The sequence below is a fragment of the Acinonyx jubatus genome, chromosome A3, assembly GCF_027475565.1.
Source record: "Acinonyx jubatus isolate Ajub_Pintada_27869175 chromosome A3, VMU_Ajub_asm_v1.0, whole genome shotgun sequence".
NCBI classification, from domain to species: Eukaryota; Metazoa; Chordata; class Mammalia; order Carnivora; family Felidae; genus Acinonyx; species Acinonyx jubatus.
Window position 1 is genome coordinate 50,810,351 of NC_069388.1, and position 23,723 is coordinate 50,834,073.

At 37.3% G+C, this 23,723-nt stretch overlaps 1 protein-coding gene across 12 annotated transcripts in view; it reads right to left on the minus strand.

The window, feature by feature from the left end:
* The window catches only part of CCDC138 (coiled-coil domain containing 138), a 135,688-nt gene that overhangs the window by 103,477 nt on the left and 8,488 nt on the right, over window positions 1-23,723 (minus strand). For 10 of the 12 annotated variants that reach the window (XR_008289234.1, XM_053200350.1, XM_053200344.1 and 7 more), the window contains 3 exons: window positions 17,728-17,912; window positions 12,245-12,403; window positions 5,498-5,617 (listed from right to left, as the gene is read on the minus strand). Coding sequence is in view for 11 of the 12 variants with exons in the window: in XM_053200350.1 (XP_053056325.1) it covers window positions 5,498-5,617; window positions 12,245-12,403; window positions 17,728-17,912 (464 nt within the window). In the remaining variant the exon portion in view is untranslated. The remainder of the gene's footprint in view (window positions 1-5,497; window positions 5,618-12,244; window positions 12,404-17,727; window positions 17,913-23,723) is intronic. The other 2 variants (XM_053200348.1, XM_053200343.1) reach the window with 1 other exon arrangement.

Consider the following 23,723-nt stretch of genomic DNA (forward strand, 5'->3'; position numbering starts at 1 on the left):
TTTCTGGTTCCATTCAAATTTTAGGATTATTTGTTCCAGCTCTGTGAAGAATGGTGTTATTTTGATAGGGATTGCATTGAATATGTAGATTGCTTTGGATAATGTTGACATTTTAACAATATTTGTTCTTCCTATCCAGGAGCATGGAATATTTTTCCATTTTTTTGTTTATTCTTCAACTTCTTTCATAAGCTTTCTACTGTTTTCAACATAGAGAGTTCTCACCTCTTTGGTTAGATTTCTTCCTAGGGATTTTATGGTTTTTGGTGCAATTGTAAATGGGATTGATTCCTTGATTTCTCTTTCTGTTGCTTCATTGTTGTTGTGTAGGAATTCAACCGATTTCTATGCACTGATTTTATATCCTGCAACTTTGCTGAATTCATGAATCAGTTCTAGTGGTTTTTTTGGTGGAATCTTTTGGGTTTTCCATATAAAGCATCATATCATGTGCGAAGAGTGAAAGTTTGACCTCCTCCTGTCCAATTTGGATGCCTTTTGTGTTGCCTGACTGCTCAAGTTAAGAGTTCCAATACTATGTTGAATAACAGTGGTTACGAGTGGACATCCCTGTCTTGTTCCTGACCTTAGGAGGAAAGCTCTGTTTTTCTCCATTGAGGATGATATTAGCGTTGGATTTTTCATATGTGGCTTTTATGATCTCGAGGTATGATCCTTCTATCCCTACTTTCTCAGGGTTTTTATCAGAAAGGATGCTGTGTTTTGTCAAATGCTTTCTCTGCATCTATTGAGAGGATCATGTGGTTCTTATCCTTTCTTTTATTGATGTGATGAATCACAATGATTGTTTTCCAGATACTGAACCAGCCCTGCATCCCAGGTATAAATCCCACTTGGTCGTGGTGAATTATTTTTTTCAATGTATTGTTGGATTTGGTTGGCTAATATCTCGTTGAGGATTTTTGCATCCATGTTCATCAGGGAAATTGGTCTGTAGTTCTCCTTTTTAATGGGGTCTTTGGTTTTGGAATCAAAGTAATGCTGGCCTCATAGAAAGAGTTTGGAAGTTTTCCTCCTATTTCTATCTTTTGGAAGAGCTTCAAGAGAATAGGTGTTAACTCTTCTTTAAATGTTTGGTAGAATTCCCCTGGAAAGTCACCTGCCCTGGACTCTTGATTTTTGGGAGATATTTGATTACTAATTAAATTTCTTTACTGGTTATGTGTGTGTTCAAATTTTCTACTTCTTCCTGTTTCACTTTTGGTAGTTTATATGTTTCTAGGAATTTGTCCATTTCTTCCAGATTGCCCATTTTATTGGCATACAGCTGCTCATAATATTCTATTATTGCTTTTATTTCTTCTGTGTTGCTTGTGATCTCTTTCATTCTTGATTTGGGTCCTTTCCTTTTTCTTTTTCAACATTTATTTATTTTTGGGACAGAGAGAGACAGAGCATGAACGGGGGAGGGGCAGAGAGAGAGGGAGACACAGAATCGGAAACAGGCTCCAGGCTCTGAGCCATCAGCCCAGAGCCCGACGCGGGGCTCGAACTCACGGACCGCGAGATCGTGACCTGGCTGAAGTCAGATGCTCAACCGACTGCGCCACCCAGGCGCCCCATCCTTTTTCTTTTTGATCAAACTGGCTAGTAATTTATCAAGCCCTATTATCTCTTTTTGAATTCCATGTTAAAACTTTTAACAAATGTTTCTTATTCTTTCTCCAATGTTTTCATTTCAAGATTTTTTAGGAAATGATCCTCCAGTTCATTAATCCTGTCTTCTGCTGTGACTTATCTACTGTTAAATCCTTTCACTGGAGTTTTGAAATTCAATTAGTGCATTTTTTAGTTTTAGAATTTCAATTTAATTCCTTTTTACATGTTCTGCTTCTCTAATGAAGTTCTCAATCTTTTTTTCCTACTTATTTGAACATATTAATCACTTTCTGAACTTTAAAAATAACTTTTTTTTATGTTTATGTATTTTTCAGGGACAGAGAGAGAGACAGAATGAGAGTGGGCAAGGGGCAGAGAGAAAGGGAGACATAGAATCCTAAGCAGGCTCCAGGCTCTGAACTGTCAGCACAAAGTCCGACGCAGGGCTTGAACTCACGAACCCTGAGATCATGACCTGAGCCGCAGTCAGACGCTTAACCAACTGAGCCACCCAGGCATCCCTATCAGTTTTTTAATTGTAATTATCATTTTAAAGTCATGGTTAGTAGCTCCAATATCTGGATCACTTGCAGGTATATTCATATTGTCTGGGGCATTTTTGTTCTCTTCATAGTCATGTGATTCTGCCCTTAGTGTAATTATTAATTTTGTACAGAATGACTAAGAAAATTTACAAATTCTATGCACATGATATCTTCTTTCAAAGAGGGCTCATTCTAAGAGCTCAAATGTCCATTGATAGATGAATAGATAAAGATGTGGTATACATATACAATGAAGTATTTAATCAAAAAGAATGAAACCTTGCCATTTACATCTATGTGGATGGAACTAGAGAATATTATGATAAGTGAAATTAGTCAGAGAAAGACAAATATGACTTCACTCATATGACGACTTTAGGACACAGAACAGATGAACACAAGGGAAGGGAAGCAAAAATAACATAAAAACAGGGATGGGGACAAAACATAAGAGACTCTTAAATATGGAGAACAGAGAGTTATTGGAGGGGTTGTGGGAGGGGGAAAGGGCTAAATGGGTAAGGGGCATTAAGGAATCTACTCCTGAAATCATTGTTGCACTGTCTGCTAACTAACTTGGATGTAAATTTAAAAAATCAAAAAAAAAAAAAACAAAAAAAAACAAACAGGGCTCATTCTAGGAATTCAAAATGGAGACTGATTACTCTAAACAGGAACTAAGATCATTTAGGAAATTTCAATCAGAGGAGGGTTCCATCTACCTCTAATTGGCCTCTTCCTAGAGTGCAACCCTGCTGCTTTTTTTTTTTTTAGTATATGAAATTTATTGTCAAATTGGTTTCCATACAACCCAGTGCTCATCCCAAAAGATGCCCTCTTCAATGCCCATCACCTACCCTTCCCTCCCTCCCCCCTCCCCCCCCCCCCCCCCATCAACACTCAGTTTGTTCTCAGTATTTAAGAGTGTCTTCCCTGCTGCTTTTTCAACCGAGGTCCTATGTTGTCCACAGGGACTCTCCAGCCTGGTGAGTCCTGAATATTAATCCTTGCCTCCTCAGCTTGCATGACTTAATGGATTTATTATCGCTGATGTTGTTATTATTGTTTCAAACTTATTTATGCCCACTGGTGCCACAAATTACTACTTAAGACAGTCATGGAAATAACTTACCTTTTTACTTAGCAATTTTGAAATGCAGTTGAGCCTTAAACCATGTGTGGGTTAGGGGTGTTGACCTCCAGGCAATAAAAAATTCATATAGAACTTCTGACTCCCCAAACTTAACTACAATAGCTTACTGTTGACCAGAAAAGCCTTAGTGATAACAAACAGTCAATTAACACATAATTCATATGTTTTACTCCTATATACTATGTTCTTACAATAAATAAGCTAGAGAAAACAAAATGTTATTAAGAAAATCCTAAGGAAAATAAATTTACAGTACTGTACTACTTATCAAAAAAATCTGCATATAAGTATAACAGTGCAAATCCGTGTTGTTCAAGGGTCAGCTGTATATATCATTCATAGTGCAAACTATAGCCCATGGGCCAAATCTGAACACTGTTGTTATAAAGTCTTATTAGAACACAGCCATACTCACTCACTTATTGACTATAGTTGCTTTTGCATTATGTCAGAGTTGAGTTATTGTGACAGACTGTATGGCTCACAGAGTCCAAAGTATTTACTATTTCATCCTTAACAGAAAACAAAAAACGATCCCTTATCCACACTAAACAAAGTAACTATAAAAAAGCACCCCTGGGACACCTGATTGGTTCAGTTAGTTAAGCATCTGAGTCTCAATTTCGATGCAGGTCATAAACTCGCAGTTCATGATTTCAAGCCCCACATCAGGCTCTGTGCTGACAGTGGGGAGCCTGCTTAGGATTCTCTCTCTTCCTCTCTCTCTACCCCTACCCCACTTGTGTTCTCTCGCTCATGTGCTCTCTCTCTCTCAAAATAAATGAACTTAAAAAATTGTTTTAAAAAGCATTCTGCCAGTTGGCACCAAAGGGTTTCTCCCAAGCTTTTTCAGTTTGGACATACTAGATCAAAAATCCAATTATCAATAGGTTGATCACTTAATAATTACATATCCACTCCGCTCACCAGATACTGATACAAACACATGCAAGACTATTAAGAATTGTATAACCTTAAAAGATAGGTATAGGCAACAATGCTCCTTGGCTAGTAGTTAAGGAAACCCTTCTCAAAAAAAATGTGCTAGAGTTGTCTGGTGAGAGACAGTACCTACACTTGTGGTAAGAACAGCGTAACATACAAAGTTGTCAAATCATTAATTTGTACGCCTGAAACTAATACAATGTTGTGTGTCAACTACAATTTAAAAAAGAGAGGGAGAGAGCACTACACTGAGTGTGATGGGAAAAAGTAATCTCACCAGGGATAAAGCAGGCTTCCAAACAACCGTAAGTGAAGGCCATACTCCAACTGTGGGAGGCCATAAATGAATTCAGAGAAGCCAAAGAACTTAGATCAAATGAGAAACAGTATCCCTAGTTATCAAGGCCACTGAGAAAAGCTGTAACAAGCCGTGACTACAGGACATCAAAAAGAGAAACTGAAAACATATAGCTACCTAAGGAATTCCAGGATTCATATTATCTCTGAGAGTCTGAGCTTAGAATCCATATAGTTTTCCAGCCCAAAGCTTTAATTTTTTAAGTGACTGGGTTTAGCCCAGTTTCTGCTCATCTACTTCTCCTCTTCCCACAAATACACACACAATCAGTCTCTCATCTCTCTTAAACATATTCTTTCACATCTTTCAGTCAAAAACTGGCAAAAGTTAAACAAAAAAAGAAAAAAGATACAACTCATAAAAATATTTGCAACTTCAGTATTAAGTAGCAACCAAGATTATATCACACACATAATCACAGTACTACATGATAGCACTCTATACTCATGGGACTACAAGCAATGTGTAGGCTTCCTTCTAGTACACTGCCTAGCACATAATAGATACCCAGAAAATAAACGAATGTTAAATAAGCAGTGGTGTAAAATAGCAGTTAAAAGAAGTAGTATTAGATTAGCTAAATGCCTAAAAATCCCCAGGTTATCAAGCAGGTTTTTTTGCTTGTTTTTAATTTTAAAAATTTCAAATTGCAAAAGCATCTCAACTAGTTGCTAAAATAGATGATGAAAAATCAAAAGCTTAAGAATACCATATTTATATTTGGAAGTATTATACAAAATAAAGTTAGCACATAAAGTTAATAAAAAAATTTCTCTAGATAGAATATATTCTAAGACTTTGATAAATAATTTAAGTATAGATGATAGAAGTTTTAAGAATATTTTGAAATCTAGTATATACTAAAATAGATCTTACCTGCTTTTTTAAGTTATCATTCAATTCTTTTAATGCATCAAAAGAGGACCTTAGCCTCTTACTTTCTTTATTTCTTTCCTTAAGAACTTCAGTTAAGTGCTCAACTTCTGCACTGTGCTGCTAGAAGGGGAAAAAAATCTGATTTAAAAATTAGGTGTGGATTCCATGTCACAAACGCTACTGAACACAAAGTAATTAAAAATTAGAACTCTGGGCGCATGGTTGGCTCAGTCAGTTAAGCATCCAATTCTTGATTTCAGCTCAGGTAATGATCTCAACAGTCATGGGATCAAGCCCTGTGTCAGGCTCACCGTTGATGGACCAGAGCCTGCTTGGGATTCTCTCTCTCCTTCTCTCTCTGCCCCTCTGTGCCTCGTGCACATGAGTGCTCCCCCTCTCTCTCAATGTAAACATTAAAAAAAAAAATAGAACTCCTTGAATCAGGACTTTAATCAATGTATTTAAGCATATATGACTAATACCACAATTAATTATAAAAACTATGTCATCAAACAAAGTAATAACTAAGCATTGAAAGCATTTGTTAAGCACTTACTAAAAAAACTATTTTGTGCTTCTGCTCAAAAGGGTCCACTGAAACTCACTAAAATAATTTCTTTCACACCATGGAATGATAAAACAATGAAGGGTTTCTGATCTTTTTTTTTTTAATGTTTGAGAATGTGAGTGAGTGGGTGTGAGAGAAGGAGGGGCAGTGAAAGGGAGAGAAAGAATCCCAGCAGGTTCTCTGCCTCAGTGCAGAGCCTGAGGCAGGGCTCAATCTCACAAATAGTGAGATCATGACCTGAGCTGAAACCAGAGTCAGGCACTTAAACCAACTGAGCCACCCAGGCTCCCTGGGTTTCTGATCTTCTTCAAGAGTCTGGTTAGCAATTCATAGCTTTATAAGTTAAAATTTAAGATTTAAGTTACCCTGAGGAATAAATATCCATAGATATGGAACTAATTTCTTATTCTCATAAAGTAGCTAATTGTTTACATCTCAAATTTAAAAACATATTAATATATGAGTCTTAAACTATTTGACTTCCTTAATCAGTTTTATAAAGAATTGAAATCAATTAACCTTCTAATCACATTTAAACGAGATAGCACTTTTTGATTTAAAGTACAAATACATGTCACCTTTTATTCTCAATTTATTCATAATGTATTAAAACAAGCAAATTTCTATAGGAAATAAAAAAATTGAATTAATTTCTTTCTTCGAAGTAATCATATAGGAACTATTTAAAAAACGGCTGTTATCTTACACTTAAGAATAGCAGACAAATCTAAAGAGAAAAAAAATCAAGAAGTCTAGTATGGAAACCTCTTGAGAATCCAAGCATTTCTTCTTTTGCCCTGTTTAAAAATCCAACCACGTGAAAACATTAGCTTTATGCAATTTTATTATTACATTAAATGATTCTTTAAATAACTTAGTATCTAACCACAAATACAGGTATTTCAAACATTAGGTTAACATTCTCATTGTCCAAATTTTTCCAAATCAAAAAGATGTTAAAAAATAGGATATGAGTTCCATTTCCGGAATGGCAAGATAAGCCCACTACATTCTAGTTCTGTTACTGATTACAACTGAAAACCTTAGACAAAACACAAAAAGTAACCCTAAAGACTGTAAAACGTAAACAGAAATACGGAATTGTAGCAGTCTTGCCCCAGGGCAGGCCCCCAGCACTCTGAAGTGCAGCAGAGCACTGTAGGCTGCTAAACTGAGAGAAACTCTGCCTTTACAGTCAGGGAAGCCAGGAAAAGGGCCACTGTGAGCCTCGGAATGTGTGCAGTATCTCAGAGAAGAGACTCAGAAAAAGAATCTTTTCATTCAGGTGTACAAACACCTGTAGAAATCTGGCTTAACTCTAAGCATAGCACAGACAAAAGTGGCAAAGCAAAGGTGGAGAGATCAGAGTTCGGTTTAAAAATACCACCCACATCTCAAACTAACCCCCAATTCTGCAAGCATGGGAAAGACACAGGCACCATACTGAGGGTCTTGAGAACTGAACTGATTTAAACCATTGCCTGAGTATTAGAGTAAACCTAAGTGGCACAGGTACAACTCCAAAGCTTTGAAAACTGAACTGAGATTGGGTCACTTCCCACAGAAGGTGAGAAAGAACCCTGGCCTAAATCTAATGAGGATGGAATAGGGAAAATGGAGTATGAAGATCCTGAGCTCACCTCCTCTCATGAACACACCAAGGTTGCAACTACATGGACAGCAACTCCCTCTGAGAATGACCTGAAGACTAGCAGGACAGCTCTTTCACAGGTAAAAACATAAAGAAACAGACACATCAAGAAGGGTGAGAGATAGGGCTCCTGGGTGGCTCAGTGGGTTGGGCATCCAACTTTGGCTCAGGTCCTGATCTCACAGCTCGTGAGTCTGAGCCCTGAATCTGGCTCTGTGCTGACAGCTCGGAGCCTGGAGCCGGTTTCGGATTCTGTTTCCGTGTCTCTCTGTCCCGCCCTGCTCACACACTATCTGTCTGCCTCTCTCTATCTCAAATATAAAAAAAAAAATAATAATAATAAAAGAATTTTTAAAAAAAGTACACAATCTTCCAAAACTGAATCAGGAAACAGAAAATCTGAACAGACCAATTACTAGTAATGAAATTGAATCAGTAATCAAAAACTGTCAACAGCTAGCTTCAGAGGTGAATTCTACCAAACATTCAAAGAGTTAATACCTATTCTTCTCTCAACTATTCCCAAAAAAATTTAAGAGGAAGGAACGCTTCCAAATTCACTCTGAGGCCAGGATTACCCTGATTTATTCCAGGGATGCAAGAATGGCTCAATATTCACACACCTATGTGATATGACACATTAAAATAATGAAGGATAAAAACCATATGGTCATCTCAACAGATGCAGAAAAAACATTTATCAAAAGGCAACATCCATTCATGATAAAAACTGTTAACAAAGTGAGTACAGAGGGAACATACCTCAATGTAATAAAGGCCATACATTGGAAAGCTATAGCTAGCATCATACTCAAAGGTGAAAGCTAAAAGCTTTTACTCTAAGATTAGGAATAAGACTAGAATGCCTACTTTTACCACTTTTATTCAACACAGCATTGGAAGTCCTAGCCACAGCAATCAGACAGGAAAAAGAAATAAAAGACATCCAAGTTGGTAAGGAAGATGTAAAACTGTCACTATCTGCAGATGACATTATATTCTATATAGTAAACCATAAAGAATTCACCAGAAACTATTAGAATATATGAATTCAGTAAAGTTGCAGGATACAAAATTAATATACAGAAATCAGTTGTGTTTTTATACTAATACCATAATAGCAGATAGAGAAATTAAGAAAACAATCATACTAAAAATTGCACTAAAAACAATAAGAATACCTAGGAATTAATTTAACCAAGGAGGTGAAAGACCTTTACTCTGAAAACTATATGACATTAATAAAAGAAATAGAAGATGTCACAAATAAATAAGATATACCATGCTCATGGATTAAAACAACTAATACTGTTAAAATGCCCATACTACCTAACGTAATCTACAGATTGAATGCAATCCTTACCAAAATACCAACAGCCTTTTTCACAGAACTAGAACAAATAATACCACAAAAGACCCAAAACAGCCAGAGCAACTTTGAGAAGAACAAACTTGGAGGTATCATCCTCGCAGTTTTCCAACAATACTGCAAAGCTATAGTTATCAAAACAGTATAGTGTTGGCACAAAAACTGACATGGAGATCAAGGGAACAGAACAGAGAGCCCCCAAATAAATTCACACCTATATGGTAATCTACAACAAAGGAGGAAAGAAGATACAATAGGGAAAGAGTCTCTTCAATAAATAGTGCTGAGAAAACTAAAAAGCTACATACAAAAGAATGAAACTTTCCTAATTTAGGAAAACACTCTCTCATACCATATATAAAAATAAATTAGGAATGAATTAAAGATCTAAATGTAAGACCTGAAACCATAAAACTCCTAAAAGAAAACAAGGGTAGTAAACTTCTGGACATCAGTCTTAGCAATGTTTTTTTGGTCTGTCTCTTCAGACAAGGGCAACAAAAACAAAAATAAACAATTGGGGGGGAAAAAACCACAACTGGGTCTACATCAAACTAAATAGCTTTTGAACAGTGAAGGAAACAATAAAACAAAAAAGCAACCTACTGAACAAGAGAAGATATTTGCAAATTATATATCCGATAAATGTGGATACTGGTTAATACTCAAAATATATAAAGAACTCATACAACTCAACACCAAAATAAACAATCCAATTAAAAAATGCAAAGTGGACCTGAACAGATACTTTTCCAAAGAAGACATACTGATAGCCAACAGGTACATGAAAAAAATGCTCAATCCACTAAAATTGTCAGGGAAATGCAAATCAAAACCACAATGAGATATCACCTTATACCAGTCAGAATGGCTTGTATCAAAAACACAAGAAATAACAAGTATTGGTAAGGACGTGAGGAAAGGGTAACTTTGTGCACTGGTGGTGAAAATGTAAGTTGATACAGATACTCTGGAAAGCACTATGGAAGTTCCTCAAAAAATCAGAAATAAAAATACCATATGATCCAGCAATCCCACTGTTGGTTATTTACCTGAAGAAAATGAAAACATTAATTTCAAAAGATATATGCATACCTATGTTCACTGCAGCATTATTTACAACAGCTAAGATATGGAAGAAACCTCAGTGTCCACTGATAGATGAATGGATAAAGATGTGGTATAAATCCACAATGGAATAGTACTCAGACGTAAAAAAGAATGAAATTCTACCATTTGTGACAACATGAAGGAACCTAGAGGGTATTATGCTAAGTGAAAGAAGTCAGAGAAAGACAAACACCGCATGATTTCACTTATACATAAAATCTAAAAACAAAACAAATGAACAAACAAAATAAAACAGAAACAGACTCCTAAAAGAAAGAATTAGTGGTGACTGCCAGATGGGAGGGGAGGAGGTAGGCAGTAGGAAAAACGGGTGAAGGTGGTCAAAAGGCACAAACTTCCAGTTATAAAATTAAATAAATCAGGGATGTAAAGTACACCATAGAGAATATAGTTAATAATATTGTAATAGCATTCATTATATAGTGACAGATGGTAACTAGTTTATCGTGGTGAGCATTTCATAATATATATAAAAGTTGAATCACTATGTTGTACATCTGAAACTAACATAAGGTCCATAAGCTATACTTCAACTTATAAACAAACAACTCAATTGGGTTGACTGCTTAAAAAAAGAAACATTCTCCAGAGGATTATAACCAGATCCAGAATCTGTATAATATCCACAAGGTCCCAAATATAATCCAAAAGTCACTGAACATGCAAAGAACAAGAAAAATGTGACTATGTCACAAGAAAAATACCAATCCTTACATGACCCAGATGTTGAATTTTTAGGTGTGTCCTATGAGGTAAATACAAATTAATGCAAATGTAAAGATAAAAATGCTCATGAGGAAAATTAAACATAATTTTAAAAAGAACCTAATTAGCAATTTTAGAACATAAAATATCAGAAACAAAAAATTCACTAGATGATCTCAGTAGCAACATGGATATGCAAGGATAAACAATGAACACAACGACAGACAACAGAGATTATCAAATCTGAAGAACACAGAAGAAATAGATGAGGAAAAAGGAGCAAAGCCTCAGCAGTTTGTAACAGCAAAAGACCTACCATATGAGTCACTGGAGACACAGAAGGAGGAGAAAGCAGTTGGAACATAAAAAATATTTGAAGAAATACTGGTTGAAAACTTCCCAAATTTGGTAAAAGGTAAACAGGGTAAACTCAAAGAAAAACATGTGGAGATACCTCCTAATTGAATTGCTGCTGAAAACCACAGATAAAGAAAAATCACAATTCTATTTACATGACATTCTGGGAAAGGCAGAAGTACAGGGACAGAAAATAGGTCAGGGGTTGCCAGGGCGGGGTGCAGGGAGCAGGGAGGGATAACTACAAAGGAGTGTAAGGAAACCTTTGGGGTGCTAGAATTATTCTTTATCAGAATTATGGTGGTGATTACAAGACTATATGCATTTTTCAAAACAGAATGAAATTCATTCTCTGTAAGTTACACAGATAGTAATGTATCTATTGATATGAAACAAAGTATACTATATCACCTAGATAATATTCTTGAGAAAAATATTTAACCTGAATAAAATCCTTAGCAAATCCATCCAGGGCATGACATAAGACTGCTGGCCTGGAATCTTCAAAGAAAGGTCTTACAAAAAGAAAACTGGTTGACTGCTCTACATTCAAAGAAACCAAAAAGACATAAAAATCAAATGTAATGCAAGAATTCTGTCTAGTTCTTTGATCAGAAAATAAAAACAAAAGATTTCAAGGCCCAACTGGGAAAGTGAATGTGGACTGTGTATTACATTAAATTATTCAAGTACCATTAATTTCCTAATATGTTAACCATGCAGCAAATGTCCTTATGCTTACTTAGGAGACACATAGTCCTAAGATTAAGTAGTGATAATACTAAGGAAGTATTTAGGGGTGTTGAGTCATGATTTTTGCAAATGAGTTTCAAATGGCCCAGGAAAAAATACGTGGGGGGAAGGGAGGTTGGAGAAGAATGTGACAAAATGCTAAGATCTAGTGAATCTAAATTAAGAAGAAAAACACAAATTATATTACTGTGAAATCAAATGCTATATAGTTACCTCCTTTATAATCTGAAATCTTGTAAGAACCTCTTCTTCGACACCTTTAATTTTACTCAAAGCAGTTTCATGTCTGAAAAGCAGTTGTTCTCTTTCAACTAAAAAACGTTCCCGCTTTTGAAGTTCTTCAGCAAACTCCTGTTGGGCTGCAGTTTCACACTGTATTAAAATGTCAGATTCAAGTGTTTTTAGAAAATATATTCACAAACCCTACAAATTATGTTTTTATTTACTGAGGTTGTAGCTTAATCAAATGGTGTTTAGGACTACATGGGTACAAGTAAAGTGTGGATTACAGTAACAGCCAGACTAGCACAACAAGTAAGCTTGCACAGAAATTCTATCTTGTTGCAAAATGATGTGACAACATAGTGAGATTCTACTATGAGGACTCTAGAGAATTTGAGGTACAAAATGCATCAGTACTATGCAGAATAACCCCCTTTCCAGCTTCAATTCCATGTCGTACTTCAACTTCACCATCTGCTCTTTTCCTATACTCTCCGCCCCCTTCCCTTCTTGTCCTTCATTTGGACTGAAAGGCCCCAGCCCTACATTACAGTACTAAGCACCTTCCCAGCCTCAGTGCCGCACTACTCCATACCAATGGAGAAAACTCACACATCAGGAAAAGTTATACTGTTGTAAATTCATGGAACTTATATCGGATTCCAGAAATCATTTTATATTTTCATGATTCACTCTCTCTCTCACTCTCCACAGTGTTTATTTCAAGCCTTCTCCACTCTTTACTTTGAAACCTCACTTCCCTCCTACACCATTCTGTTCAGACAGCCTCATCTCTAACTTCACAGGGAATACAGAAGACAGCAGAAGATGTAGAAGCTTTCTGGGACCAGGCCTCCACCTGCCTTCACCTGCCTCAGTTCCAGCAGTTCCTGAGGGAGATATACTTAGCCTTGGAAGAGATGGATTCCAATGCAATCATTAACAGATGCACCACCATTGGTCAACTGTTAACAAAAACTTGCTAGAATTCTTTTATCTCAGCATGATGAAAGCCAGAATGTCCTACTATGATGCTTATATTGTTTGATTAACAAAGAATCCCAGAATTCTACAAAATTGCAACTTAACTCCTGAAAACAGAGTTGTCATCTCATATACTTTTAACATTCAGACTTAATATAAAAGAAATTGGTACTTTTACTCAAAGTGGTGGATATGCATCTGCAAATTACTATTCTGGTTCGCTTAAAAATATGGTCTCATTAGTGTCAGAACTCAGAATCATCTTAATGGATTTAACATTCACAGACAAAAAATGCAAACTACATCAGTGAGACAGCTATCAGATTATGGGGGAAAGACAACTCTGGGATGTTGATGATGGGAACGTAAATAAGTAGGCACAGCCACTTTGGAGAACAATTTAGTAGCACCCTGCACATTTTCTTCTTATAAGTTAAGGATACTTAAACAGAACTGTTTGTAAAGTATAAACTCCATCTTATATGTTTATACAGAAATAAATAATGGTGGTTTATTTAGAGGCCGAAATCCTACATGGCAGTTAAATAGGGGCGCCTGGGTGGCTCAGTAGGTTAGGCATCCAACTTCAGCGCAGGTCATGATCTCATGGCTCATGAGTTGGAGACCCACATCAGGTTCTGTGCTAACAGCTCGGAGCTTGGAGCCCACGTCCGATTCTGTATCTGCCCCTCTCTCTGCCCTCCCCTGCTTCTGTTTCTGTCTCTCTTTCAAAAATAAACATTAAAAAAATTTAATGAGTATCTTAAAAAATAAAATGAATGAACTAGATCTACATTTTCCAAACACATAAATCTCAAAAATATAACAATGAATGAAGCAAAGAAACTACAAAAAGAAATCCACAATATATCATTACTTATGTAATGTTTTAAAACATTCAAAGCAATTACTACATGTGAATACATAAAAGTGCTAAAACAGGACACAACGGATCCACACCAATTTCAAGGGAGTGCTTAATTCTGGGAAAAGGGAGAAGAAATGGGAGGGAAGAAGGCTGTTTCAACTCTAAGTTAAATACTCTACTTCTTTTAAAAATAATATATAGAATTATTAATAAAACATTAGCATTATGCAATATTAATGGGTATACAGTTGATATTGTAATATTCCCTATGTTTTTCTGTAGGTCCTAAGTATTTTATAAACTTTTAAAAACTAAAATACAGTGTTACCTAGTCAAATGTTGCAAATGAAAAGATACTAATAATAATAAAGGAATTATTTCCTACACAAAAATTGAAGTTATACATTTCAAAAAAACATTCAAAAGGAAAAAATAAATTTCAAAAAAGCAGAATTCTCTCCTCCTCCAGTTGTGTTCCCTACCCTTAACAAAAAGCAGCATCATTTATCCAATAGCCAAAAGAATAAACCTACATTTCATTCTTGACTAAAACACTACTGAATGGGGTGCCTGGGTGGCTCAGTTGGTTAATCATCCAACTCTTGATTTCCACTCATGTCATGATCTCACAGTTAGTGAGACTGGGCCTTGCATCCAGCTCCAAGCTATCAGCATGGATTGTCAGCAATCCCATGCTTGGGATTCTCTTTCCTTCTCTCTCTACCCCTTCCCCGCTCTCTCTCTCAAAATAAATAAACATTAAAAAGAATAAAAAGAATAAAAAGAATAAAACCCTACTGTACACCTTCCATATCAAAACAATCTCCAAGACCTACTGATCCCATCCCTTAAAAATGTTTAGACTCCATTCACTTCTTTCTATCCATCATCCTAACCCAGGACACCATCAGACTAGTCACATGTCTTCACATTCTGCCCTCTCTCTAGATCTCAGCTACAGGTGACACCTTTAAATACCTATGTGAATGACTCCCAATTTAGTTACACATCCAAGACCTTTGTTCTAAATGCCAAGCTTTTAACTATTATGTCTCCATTAAATTCTCAAACTTAATCCTCCAAACTAAAATCTTGATCTTTCTCTCTATATCTATTCTTCCAAGTTGTGCAAACCAGAAATATGGGAATCATCCCAGACACCTATTCTCTCCTATACCACATTCAACTCATTACACCAAGTCTAGCCAATTTTAACTACAAAAGCAATCTCTAATCTATTCAATTCCATTTCTCTGCCACCATCCAGTCCAAGTTACCATTACCTCTCACCTGCATGATTACAGTAGGATATCCTTCCCAGTCTCCCAACTTCCACACCTATGCCCCTACAACCCATTGATTTAATAAGCATACATTACATTAAGCAATTCCCCTACTCTAAAAATCCTGTTACTTAATACAATTTCCTTGAATGAACATATCATCAGGCTTCTAGAGCTTCTCATACTAGACCATCACAGTCTAGTAGGGCTTATCCCTTACTCTTCCTCCACAGTTTAATTTAAATGTTACTTTCTCAGAAAACCTTACCTGACCTTTCAATCTATCCCAATCAGGTTTCATACTGTACCTATATTATTTACTTAAATTTACAAAAGTATGAGTGCTCACAATTGATTTTAATAAGCTATGTGTGGCAAGAACCATATATATTTTATTTACTTCCATACACTCAACACCAAGCATGCAAATACATATTAACAAGTGTTCAAATGTATGTTGAATAAAATCAAAGAGTAAGACAAAATATGTACACTTAATAACAGATGACCAAAAAAAGTTTAAGTTAGATTCAACTATAAATTAAACTAGATTAATCCACTGCACTTCATTTTTAATTAAATATTTGTATCTATATTGTGTTTACAGTAAATGATGTGTCTTTACAAACTTGCTTATTCTTTTTTGCCTGCTAATTCTTTTTTATCTTATAAATTATTAGTAAAAGAATCTTTCCAATGTGCTATTTGTTACTCTGCCACTCATTTGCTTAAAAACCTGTAGCAGCTGGGACACGTGGGTGGCTCAGTTGGACTTCAGCTCAGGGCATGACTTCACCATTCTTGAGTTCAAGCCCCACACTGGGCTGTGTGCTGATAGCTGAGCCTGGAGCCTGCTTCCAATTCTGCCTCCCTCTCTCTCTCTGCTCCTCCCCGCAATGTGCACACGCTCCCTCTCTCAAAAATAAAAAAACAGGGGTGCCTGGGTGGCTTAGTCAGTTAAGTGTCTGACTTCAGCTCAGGTCATGATTTCATGGCTCATGGGTTCAAGCCCCACATCCGGCTCTGTGCTGACAGCTCAGAGCCTGGAGCCTGTTTCAGATTCTGTCTCCCTCTCTGTCTGCCCCTCAGCCGCTTGCGCTCTGTCTCTCCCTCTCTCTCAGATGTAAACAAACATTAAAAATAAACAAAGACATTAATAAATAAATAAATAAATAAATAAATAAATAAATAAATAAAAAGTTCTCTTTAAAAAAACAAAGCACATTTTTAAAAAGCCTGTAACAGCTAGCCTGGCTGTTCTTTCTTCAGACAGGCTGATAAACTCAGTCTGACAAATCACTCCTTTCCCAAAACTTCTCCCCTCCAACTCCTTGCCACCTGGAATGGCCTTCCCACCTCCTCTCTAAATTTTTTCTCAGTCAACTTTAGACCCTCCTTGAGCTTTTCTCCAGTGATTTTAGGCAAAAATAATTTTTCTGAAATGCTATAGTAATTATAATCTGAATTATTTAGACAAAATGAAATACTGGGTTGTTCTTTTTTTAATACTAGTTTTTAAAAAAATGTGTAACCATTTCATTGTATGCAAACATATGTACAATTCCAGCTAGAACAGTTTCAGTCAGGAATTGTGTATTATACATACTTTTGCTTCCTTCTGTACTCCCACCTAGTGGACACTTGATAAATATATGAATTACATCTTTTAGAAATAAAAAAATCCCAAAGAAGACAAAATATCAATGTTCTGAACTGAATTCTGGTGAGAAGTGACAAGAGAACTTCTTATGTATAAGTATTTAAAACAATGCATTAGGAACACTACTTCAAAAAGCACATTTTACCAGCAGGTATTGTTTTATTTCAGAAGCAAGGATGGGATGGAAATAAAGAAATAAACATAAAACACCAGACAGTCTGAAATCCAAGAAATATACCTATTCATAAAAACACCATTTAGGGGCGCCTGGGTGGCGCAGTCGGTTAAGCGTCCGACTTCAGCCAGGTCACGATCTCGCGGTCCGGGAGTTCGAGCCCCGCGTCAGGCTCTGGGCTGATGGCTCAGAGCCTGGAGCCTGTTTCTGATTCTGTGTCTCCCTCTCTCTCTGCCCCTCCCCCGTTCATGCTCTGTCTCTCTCTGTCGCAAAAATAAATAAACGTTGAAAAAAAAATTTTTAATAAAAAAAAAACACCATTTAAATTTTTCCCTCAGCTATAAAATTTCCCTTCAATAACTGTAATAAATTTGTCCTTTCCCACCGTATCTCAACAGACTTACCTAAAATAATTTAAATGACATATTCTATTCAAATTTTATAAATGTTTGGTATTTAGAACATAAATACATCTGAATTCTAAATTCAGTTTTGAGTTCTTACCTGCAGTTTCTGATGTATTTGAAATAATTCATCATATATCTGATTAATCTGATATGGAAGTATTCTCTGCTTGTTTGGTACTTTAGATGTCTGATAGCTAACACGTCTCAGAGGACAGTCACTTGCATCACTACAACATTCAGTCCAATTTCTTGAATTTGCGGCCAAATTAGTTGGCTGGGCAACTGGTAAAAAAAAATTATCAAGCTTATTAATTTACAGTTTTAAGTATTTCAGAGTAATCTTCAGAAAGTTACTTTAAATGTGAATTATAGTATTGTTAAAAAGTCTCCAAGTATTGGGCTGCCTGGGTGACTCAGTCGGCTGAGCACCTGACTCTTGATTTTGGCCCAGGTTGTGATCTCATGGTTGCGAGATCGAGCCGTGTGTCAGCCTCCATGCTAAGCATGGACCCTGCTTGGGATTCTGTCGCTCTCTCCCTTGTCCCTCCTCCCCACTCATGCTCTCTCTCAAAAACAACAAAACAAAACAAAAAAAGAAGTCTCCAAGTACAGACTTGCAGAGAGAAAGAATTATACAATAAATGTGATAAAATGTTAACATTTAGAAGATCTGTGTAAAGGTCTTACAGATGCTCTTTGCTCTTTTTGCAACCTTTTTGTAAGTCTGAAATTATTTCAAAATTGATTTCAAAGTGCATGAAAACATTCATGTATTAAACCGCCTAGGCCAAGAAATGGAAAATTACCTCAGAAGCCCCCGATCACATTCCCTTCTCTCCCTTAAACCAAATTAACTACTAAGCCAAATATAGCATTAACCATTGCTTTACTTTTTAAATTTTTACTACTTGGGTAAAAAAAAAATTTAAGACTTTGTTTTGCCTGTTTTAAACTTTATATAATATCTGTAATCATTTAATGATGCAATTATGTAATTTCTATAACCTCCTTTAAATATGTTCTTATGTTAATGACAGAATCAGGTCAAAAACTTCACTACTTCTTGTTTTATATTTTTATATGCCAACATTCTACTATAGGTCGATACATGAGCGGTTTGTCTACATAGATGCTCTACGCACATGCCTCCTGTTACACGCATTCAAGAGTTTACCTAGGGTATATGACTAACAGCAACAATGCTGGATCACAGGGTACATGTACATGTTCAATTGTGCTAGTGATGCCAAAATGCTTCCCAAAGTGGTTATACTAATTTACTCTCCCAACAGCAGCAGATGAGCAAGTTCCTCTTGCTTCATTTCTTTGCCAACACTGTATTGTCAGAGTTTATTTTCTGTTAATACTGAAAGCTGTGGTTTTAACTTGCATTAGCCTTCCTGAGAACACCAGTTTTAAGAAGGGGCCTCCTATTTTACTCCCAGAACGCCAGGTTTAAGAAGGGGGTCTCCTATTTTACTCCCCATCTTGGACAGACCGTAGGGAGCCAAAATAAAAATTACATGAATTTTTACAAAGAAAAAGTTTCACTTCACTCAGTCCAGCAAACACCCTTAAAGTGAAAGACACTTTCAGTGCGCTGCTTGCCTTTCTAGATTCCCAGATCACAAGCAGTAGCTTAAATATTCCTTAATTATGTTAACTTTTAAATATATTCACCCTTTACTTATTTATTTTTTTAAATTATCCTATATTTTCAATTGTTTCTCAGGGGGAAAATCCACCATGTAGCCGGAAACACAAGTCCAGGCATAATTATTTTTCATTTTCCTCAAACTGAAATGAATGGAACAAAGAGGATGACAAAGAGCAGGAAGGGAGAAATGAGTGTGTGTTGCATACAGACAATGTATGCCCAGAAAAGATGCACGGAGGCTATCAGAGAGAGAACAGTGCTCTAAAAGTCTTGCAGCCAAGAGGAAGCCATCTCTGGGTGCCCTGAAATCCTGAGAAAACTATGACATGCAGCCATGTACAGAGAGAGTTATTAAACAAGTTCCTGAAGAAGTCGTACCTTAAGCAATCGGCAGTAGTCTTAAAATACTAAGGGATTACTCAAATCTACCACAATATTTACTGACTTTCTAACAAATACTGCTATGAAAAAAAAATAAGAAATTATAAAAAGTACTCAGTTGAAAACTGTATGGAGGTTCCTCAAAAAATTTAAAACAGGGGAAGATGGCAGCGTAGGAGGATGCTGGGCTCACCGCATCCTTCTGGTCACTTAGATTCCACCTACACCTGCCTAAATAACCCAGAAAACCGTCAGAAGACTAGCAGAATGGAGTCTCTGGAGCCAAGCATAGACAAGAGGCCCACGGAAGAGGGTAGGAAGGGCGGAGAGGCGGTGTGCCCTACACGGACTGGCGGGAAGGAGCCGGTGGGGAGGGGCAGCCCACCAGCCAAGCAGAGACCCCAAGTCTGGCTGGCAAAAGTGGAGGGGCCAGACGGAGCGTGTTCGGACAGCAAGTGAGACTTAACCTCTGGAACGTTATAAGTTAACAGCTCTACTCAGAGAGAGGGAAGGCTGGAGGAAAACGGAAGGGAGAGTTGCTGAGCCACGGACAACAGAGCTCAGCTTGGCTGGGAACAAAGGCGCTCGCCAGCATCATCTCCCTCGCCCATCCCCCAGCCAAAATCCCAAAGGGAACCAATTCCTGCCAGGGAACTTGCTTGCACCTCGAAAACACCGAACGCTGTGCTTCGGCGGATCCATCCCTCAAGCAGCGGGTCTGACTCCCTCCCGGTGCCACAGGGCCCCTCCTGAAGCGGATCACCAAAGGAGAAGAAGGAGAAGCGAGTTGAGCCTGCCACTCCCGTCCCCATGCACCTTGCCTATCCACCCCAATAATACACCAGTTCCCCAGCACCACAAGCCTGGCAGTGTGCAAGTAGCCCAGACAGGCCACGCCACCCCACAGTGAATCCTGCCCTGAGGAGAGGGGTAGAGAAGGTACACACCAGTCTGACTGTGGCCCCAGCGGTGTGCTGGGGGCAGACATCAGGTCTGACTGCTGCCCCGCCCACCAACGCAAGTTATTCAAGACAGTACAGGGGAAGTGCCCTGCAGGTCCACACCATTCCAGGGACTATCCAAAATGACCAAACTGAAGAATTCCCCTCAAAAGAATCTCCAGGAAATAACAACAGCTAACGAACGGATCAAAAAGGATTTAAACAATATAACAGAAAGTGAATTTAGAATAATAGTCATGAAATTAATCGCTGGGCTTGAAAACAGCATAGAGGACAGCAGAAAATCTATTGCTACAGGGATCAAGGGACTAAGGAATAGTCAGGAGGAAGTAAAAAATGCTATAAACGAGCTGCGAAATAAAATGGAAACGACCACGGCTCAGATTGAAGAGGCAGAGGAGAGAATAGGTGAACTAGAATATAAAATTATGGCAAAACAAGAAGCTGAGAAAAAGAGAGAGAAAAAAATCCAGGAGTATGAGGGGGAAATTAGAGAACTAAATGATGCACTAAAGAGAAATAATCTACGCATAATTGGTATTCCAGAAGAAGCAAGAGGGAAAGGTGCTGAAGGGGTACTTGAAGAAATAATAGCTGAGAACTTCCTGGATCTGGGAAAGGAAAAAGGCATTGAAATCCAAGAGGCACAGAGAACTCCCTTCAGACGTAACTTGAATTGATCTTCTGCACGACATATCATAGTGACACTGGCAAAATACAAGGATAAAGAGAAAATTCTGAAAGCAGCAAGGGATAAACGTGCCCTCACATATAAAGGGAGACCTATAAGACTCGTGACTGATCTCTCTTCTGAAACTTGGCAGGCCAGAAAAGAATGGCAGGAGATCTTCAATGTGATGAACAGAAAAAATATGCAGCCGAGAATCCTTTACCCAGCAAATCTGTCATTTAGAATAGAAAGAGAGATAAAGGTCTTCCCAAACAAACAAAAACCGAAGGAATTCGTCACCACTAAACCAGCCCTACAAGAGATCCTAAGGGGGATCCTGTGAGACAAAGTACCAGAGACATCACTACAAGCATAAAACATACAGACATCACAATGATGCTAAACCTGTATCTTTCTATAATAACACTGAATGTAAATGGACTAAATGCACCAACCAAAAGACACAGGGTATCAGATGGATAAAAAAACAAGACCCATCTATTTGCTGTCTACAAGAGACTCATTTTAGATCTGAGGACACCTTCAGATTGAGAGTGAGGGGAGGGAGAACTATTTATCATGCTACTGGGAGTCAAAAGAAAGCTGGAGTAGCCATACTTATATCAGACAAACTAGACTTTAAATTAAAGACTAACAGGAGATGAAGAAGGGCATTATATAATAATTACAGGGCCTATCCATCAGGAAGAGCTAACAATTATAAATGTCTATGCGCCGATACGGAAGCCCCCAAATATATAAAACAATTACTCACAACATAAGCAACCTTATTGACAAGAATGTGGTAATTGCAGGGGACTTTAATACTCCACTTACAGCAATGGATAGATCATCTAGACACACAGTCAATAAAGAAACGAGTGAATGATACATTGGATCAGATGGACTTGACAGATATATTTAGAACTCTGCATCCCAAAGCAACAGAATATACTTTCTTCTCGAGTGCACATGCAACATTCTCCAAGATAGATCATATACTGGGTCACAAAACAGCCCTTCATAAGTTTACAAGAATTGAGATCATACCATGCATACCTTCAGACCACAATGCTATGAAGCTTGAAATCAACCCAGGAAAAAGTCTGGAAAACCTCCAAAAGCATGGAGGTTAAAGAATACCCTACTAACGAATGAGTGGGTCAACCAGGCAATTAGAGAAGAAATTAAAAAATATATGGAAACAAACGAAAATGAAAATACAACAATCCAAACGCTTAGGGATGCAGCAAAGGCAGTCCTGAGAGGAAAATACATTGCAATCCAGGCCTATCTCAAGAAACAAGAAAAATCCCAAATACAAAATCTAACAGCACACCTAAAGAAAAAGAAGCAGAACAGCACAGCCTAAATCCAGCAAAAGAAGAGAAATAATAAAGATCAGAGCAGAAATAAACAATATAGAATCTAAAAAAACGGTAGAGCAGATCAACGAAACCAAGAGTTGGTTTTTTGAAAAAATACACAAAATTGACAAACCTCTAGCCAGGCTTCTCAAAAAGAAAAGGGAGATGACCCAAATAGATAAAATCATGAATGAAAATGGAATTATTACAACCAATCCCTCAGAGATACAAACAATTATCAGGGAATACTATGAAAAATTATATGCCAACAAACTGGACAACCCGGAAGAAATGGACAAGTTCCTAAACACCCACACTCTTCCAAAACTCAATCAGGAGGAAAGAGAGAGCTTGAACAGACCCATAACCAGCGAAGAAATTGAATCAGTCATCAAAAATCTCCCAACAAGTAAGAGTCCAGGACCAGATGGCTTCCCAGGGGAGTTCTACCAGACGTTTAAAAGAGACATAATACCTATCCTTCTCAAGCTATTCCAAAAAATAGAAAGGGAAGGAAAACTTTCAGACTCATTCTATGAAGCCAGTATTACTTTGATTCCTAAACCAGACAGAGACCCAGTAAAAAAAGAGAACTACAGGCCAATATCCCTGATGAATATGGATGCAAAAATTCTCAATAAGATACTAGCAAATTGAATTCAACGGCATATAAAAAGAATTATTCACCATGATCAAGTGGGATTCATTCCTGGGCTGCAGGGCTGGTTCACATTTGCAAATCAATCAACGTGATACAGCACATTAATAAAAGAACATTATGATCCTGTCAATTGATGCAGAAAAAGCATTTGACAAATTCAGCAACCTTCTTAATAAAAACCCTTCAGAAAGTCAGGATAGAAGAAACATACTTAAACATCATAAAAGCCATTTATGAAAAGCCCACAGCTAACACCATCCTCAATGGGGAAAAACTCAGAGCTTTTTCCCTGAGATCAGGAACACAACAGGGATGTCCACTCTCACCGCTGTTGTTTAACATAGAGTTGGAAGTGCTAGCATCAGCAATCAGACAACAAAAGGAAATCAAAGGCA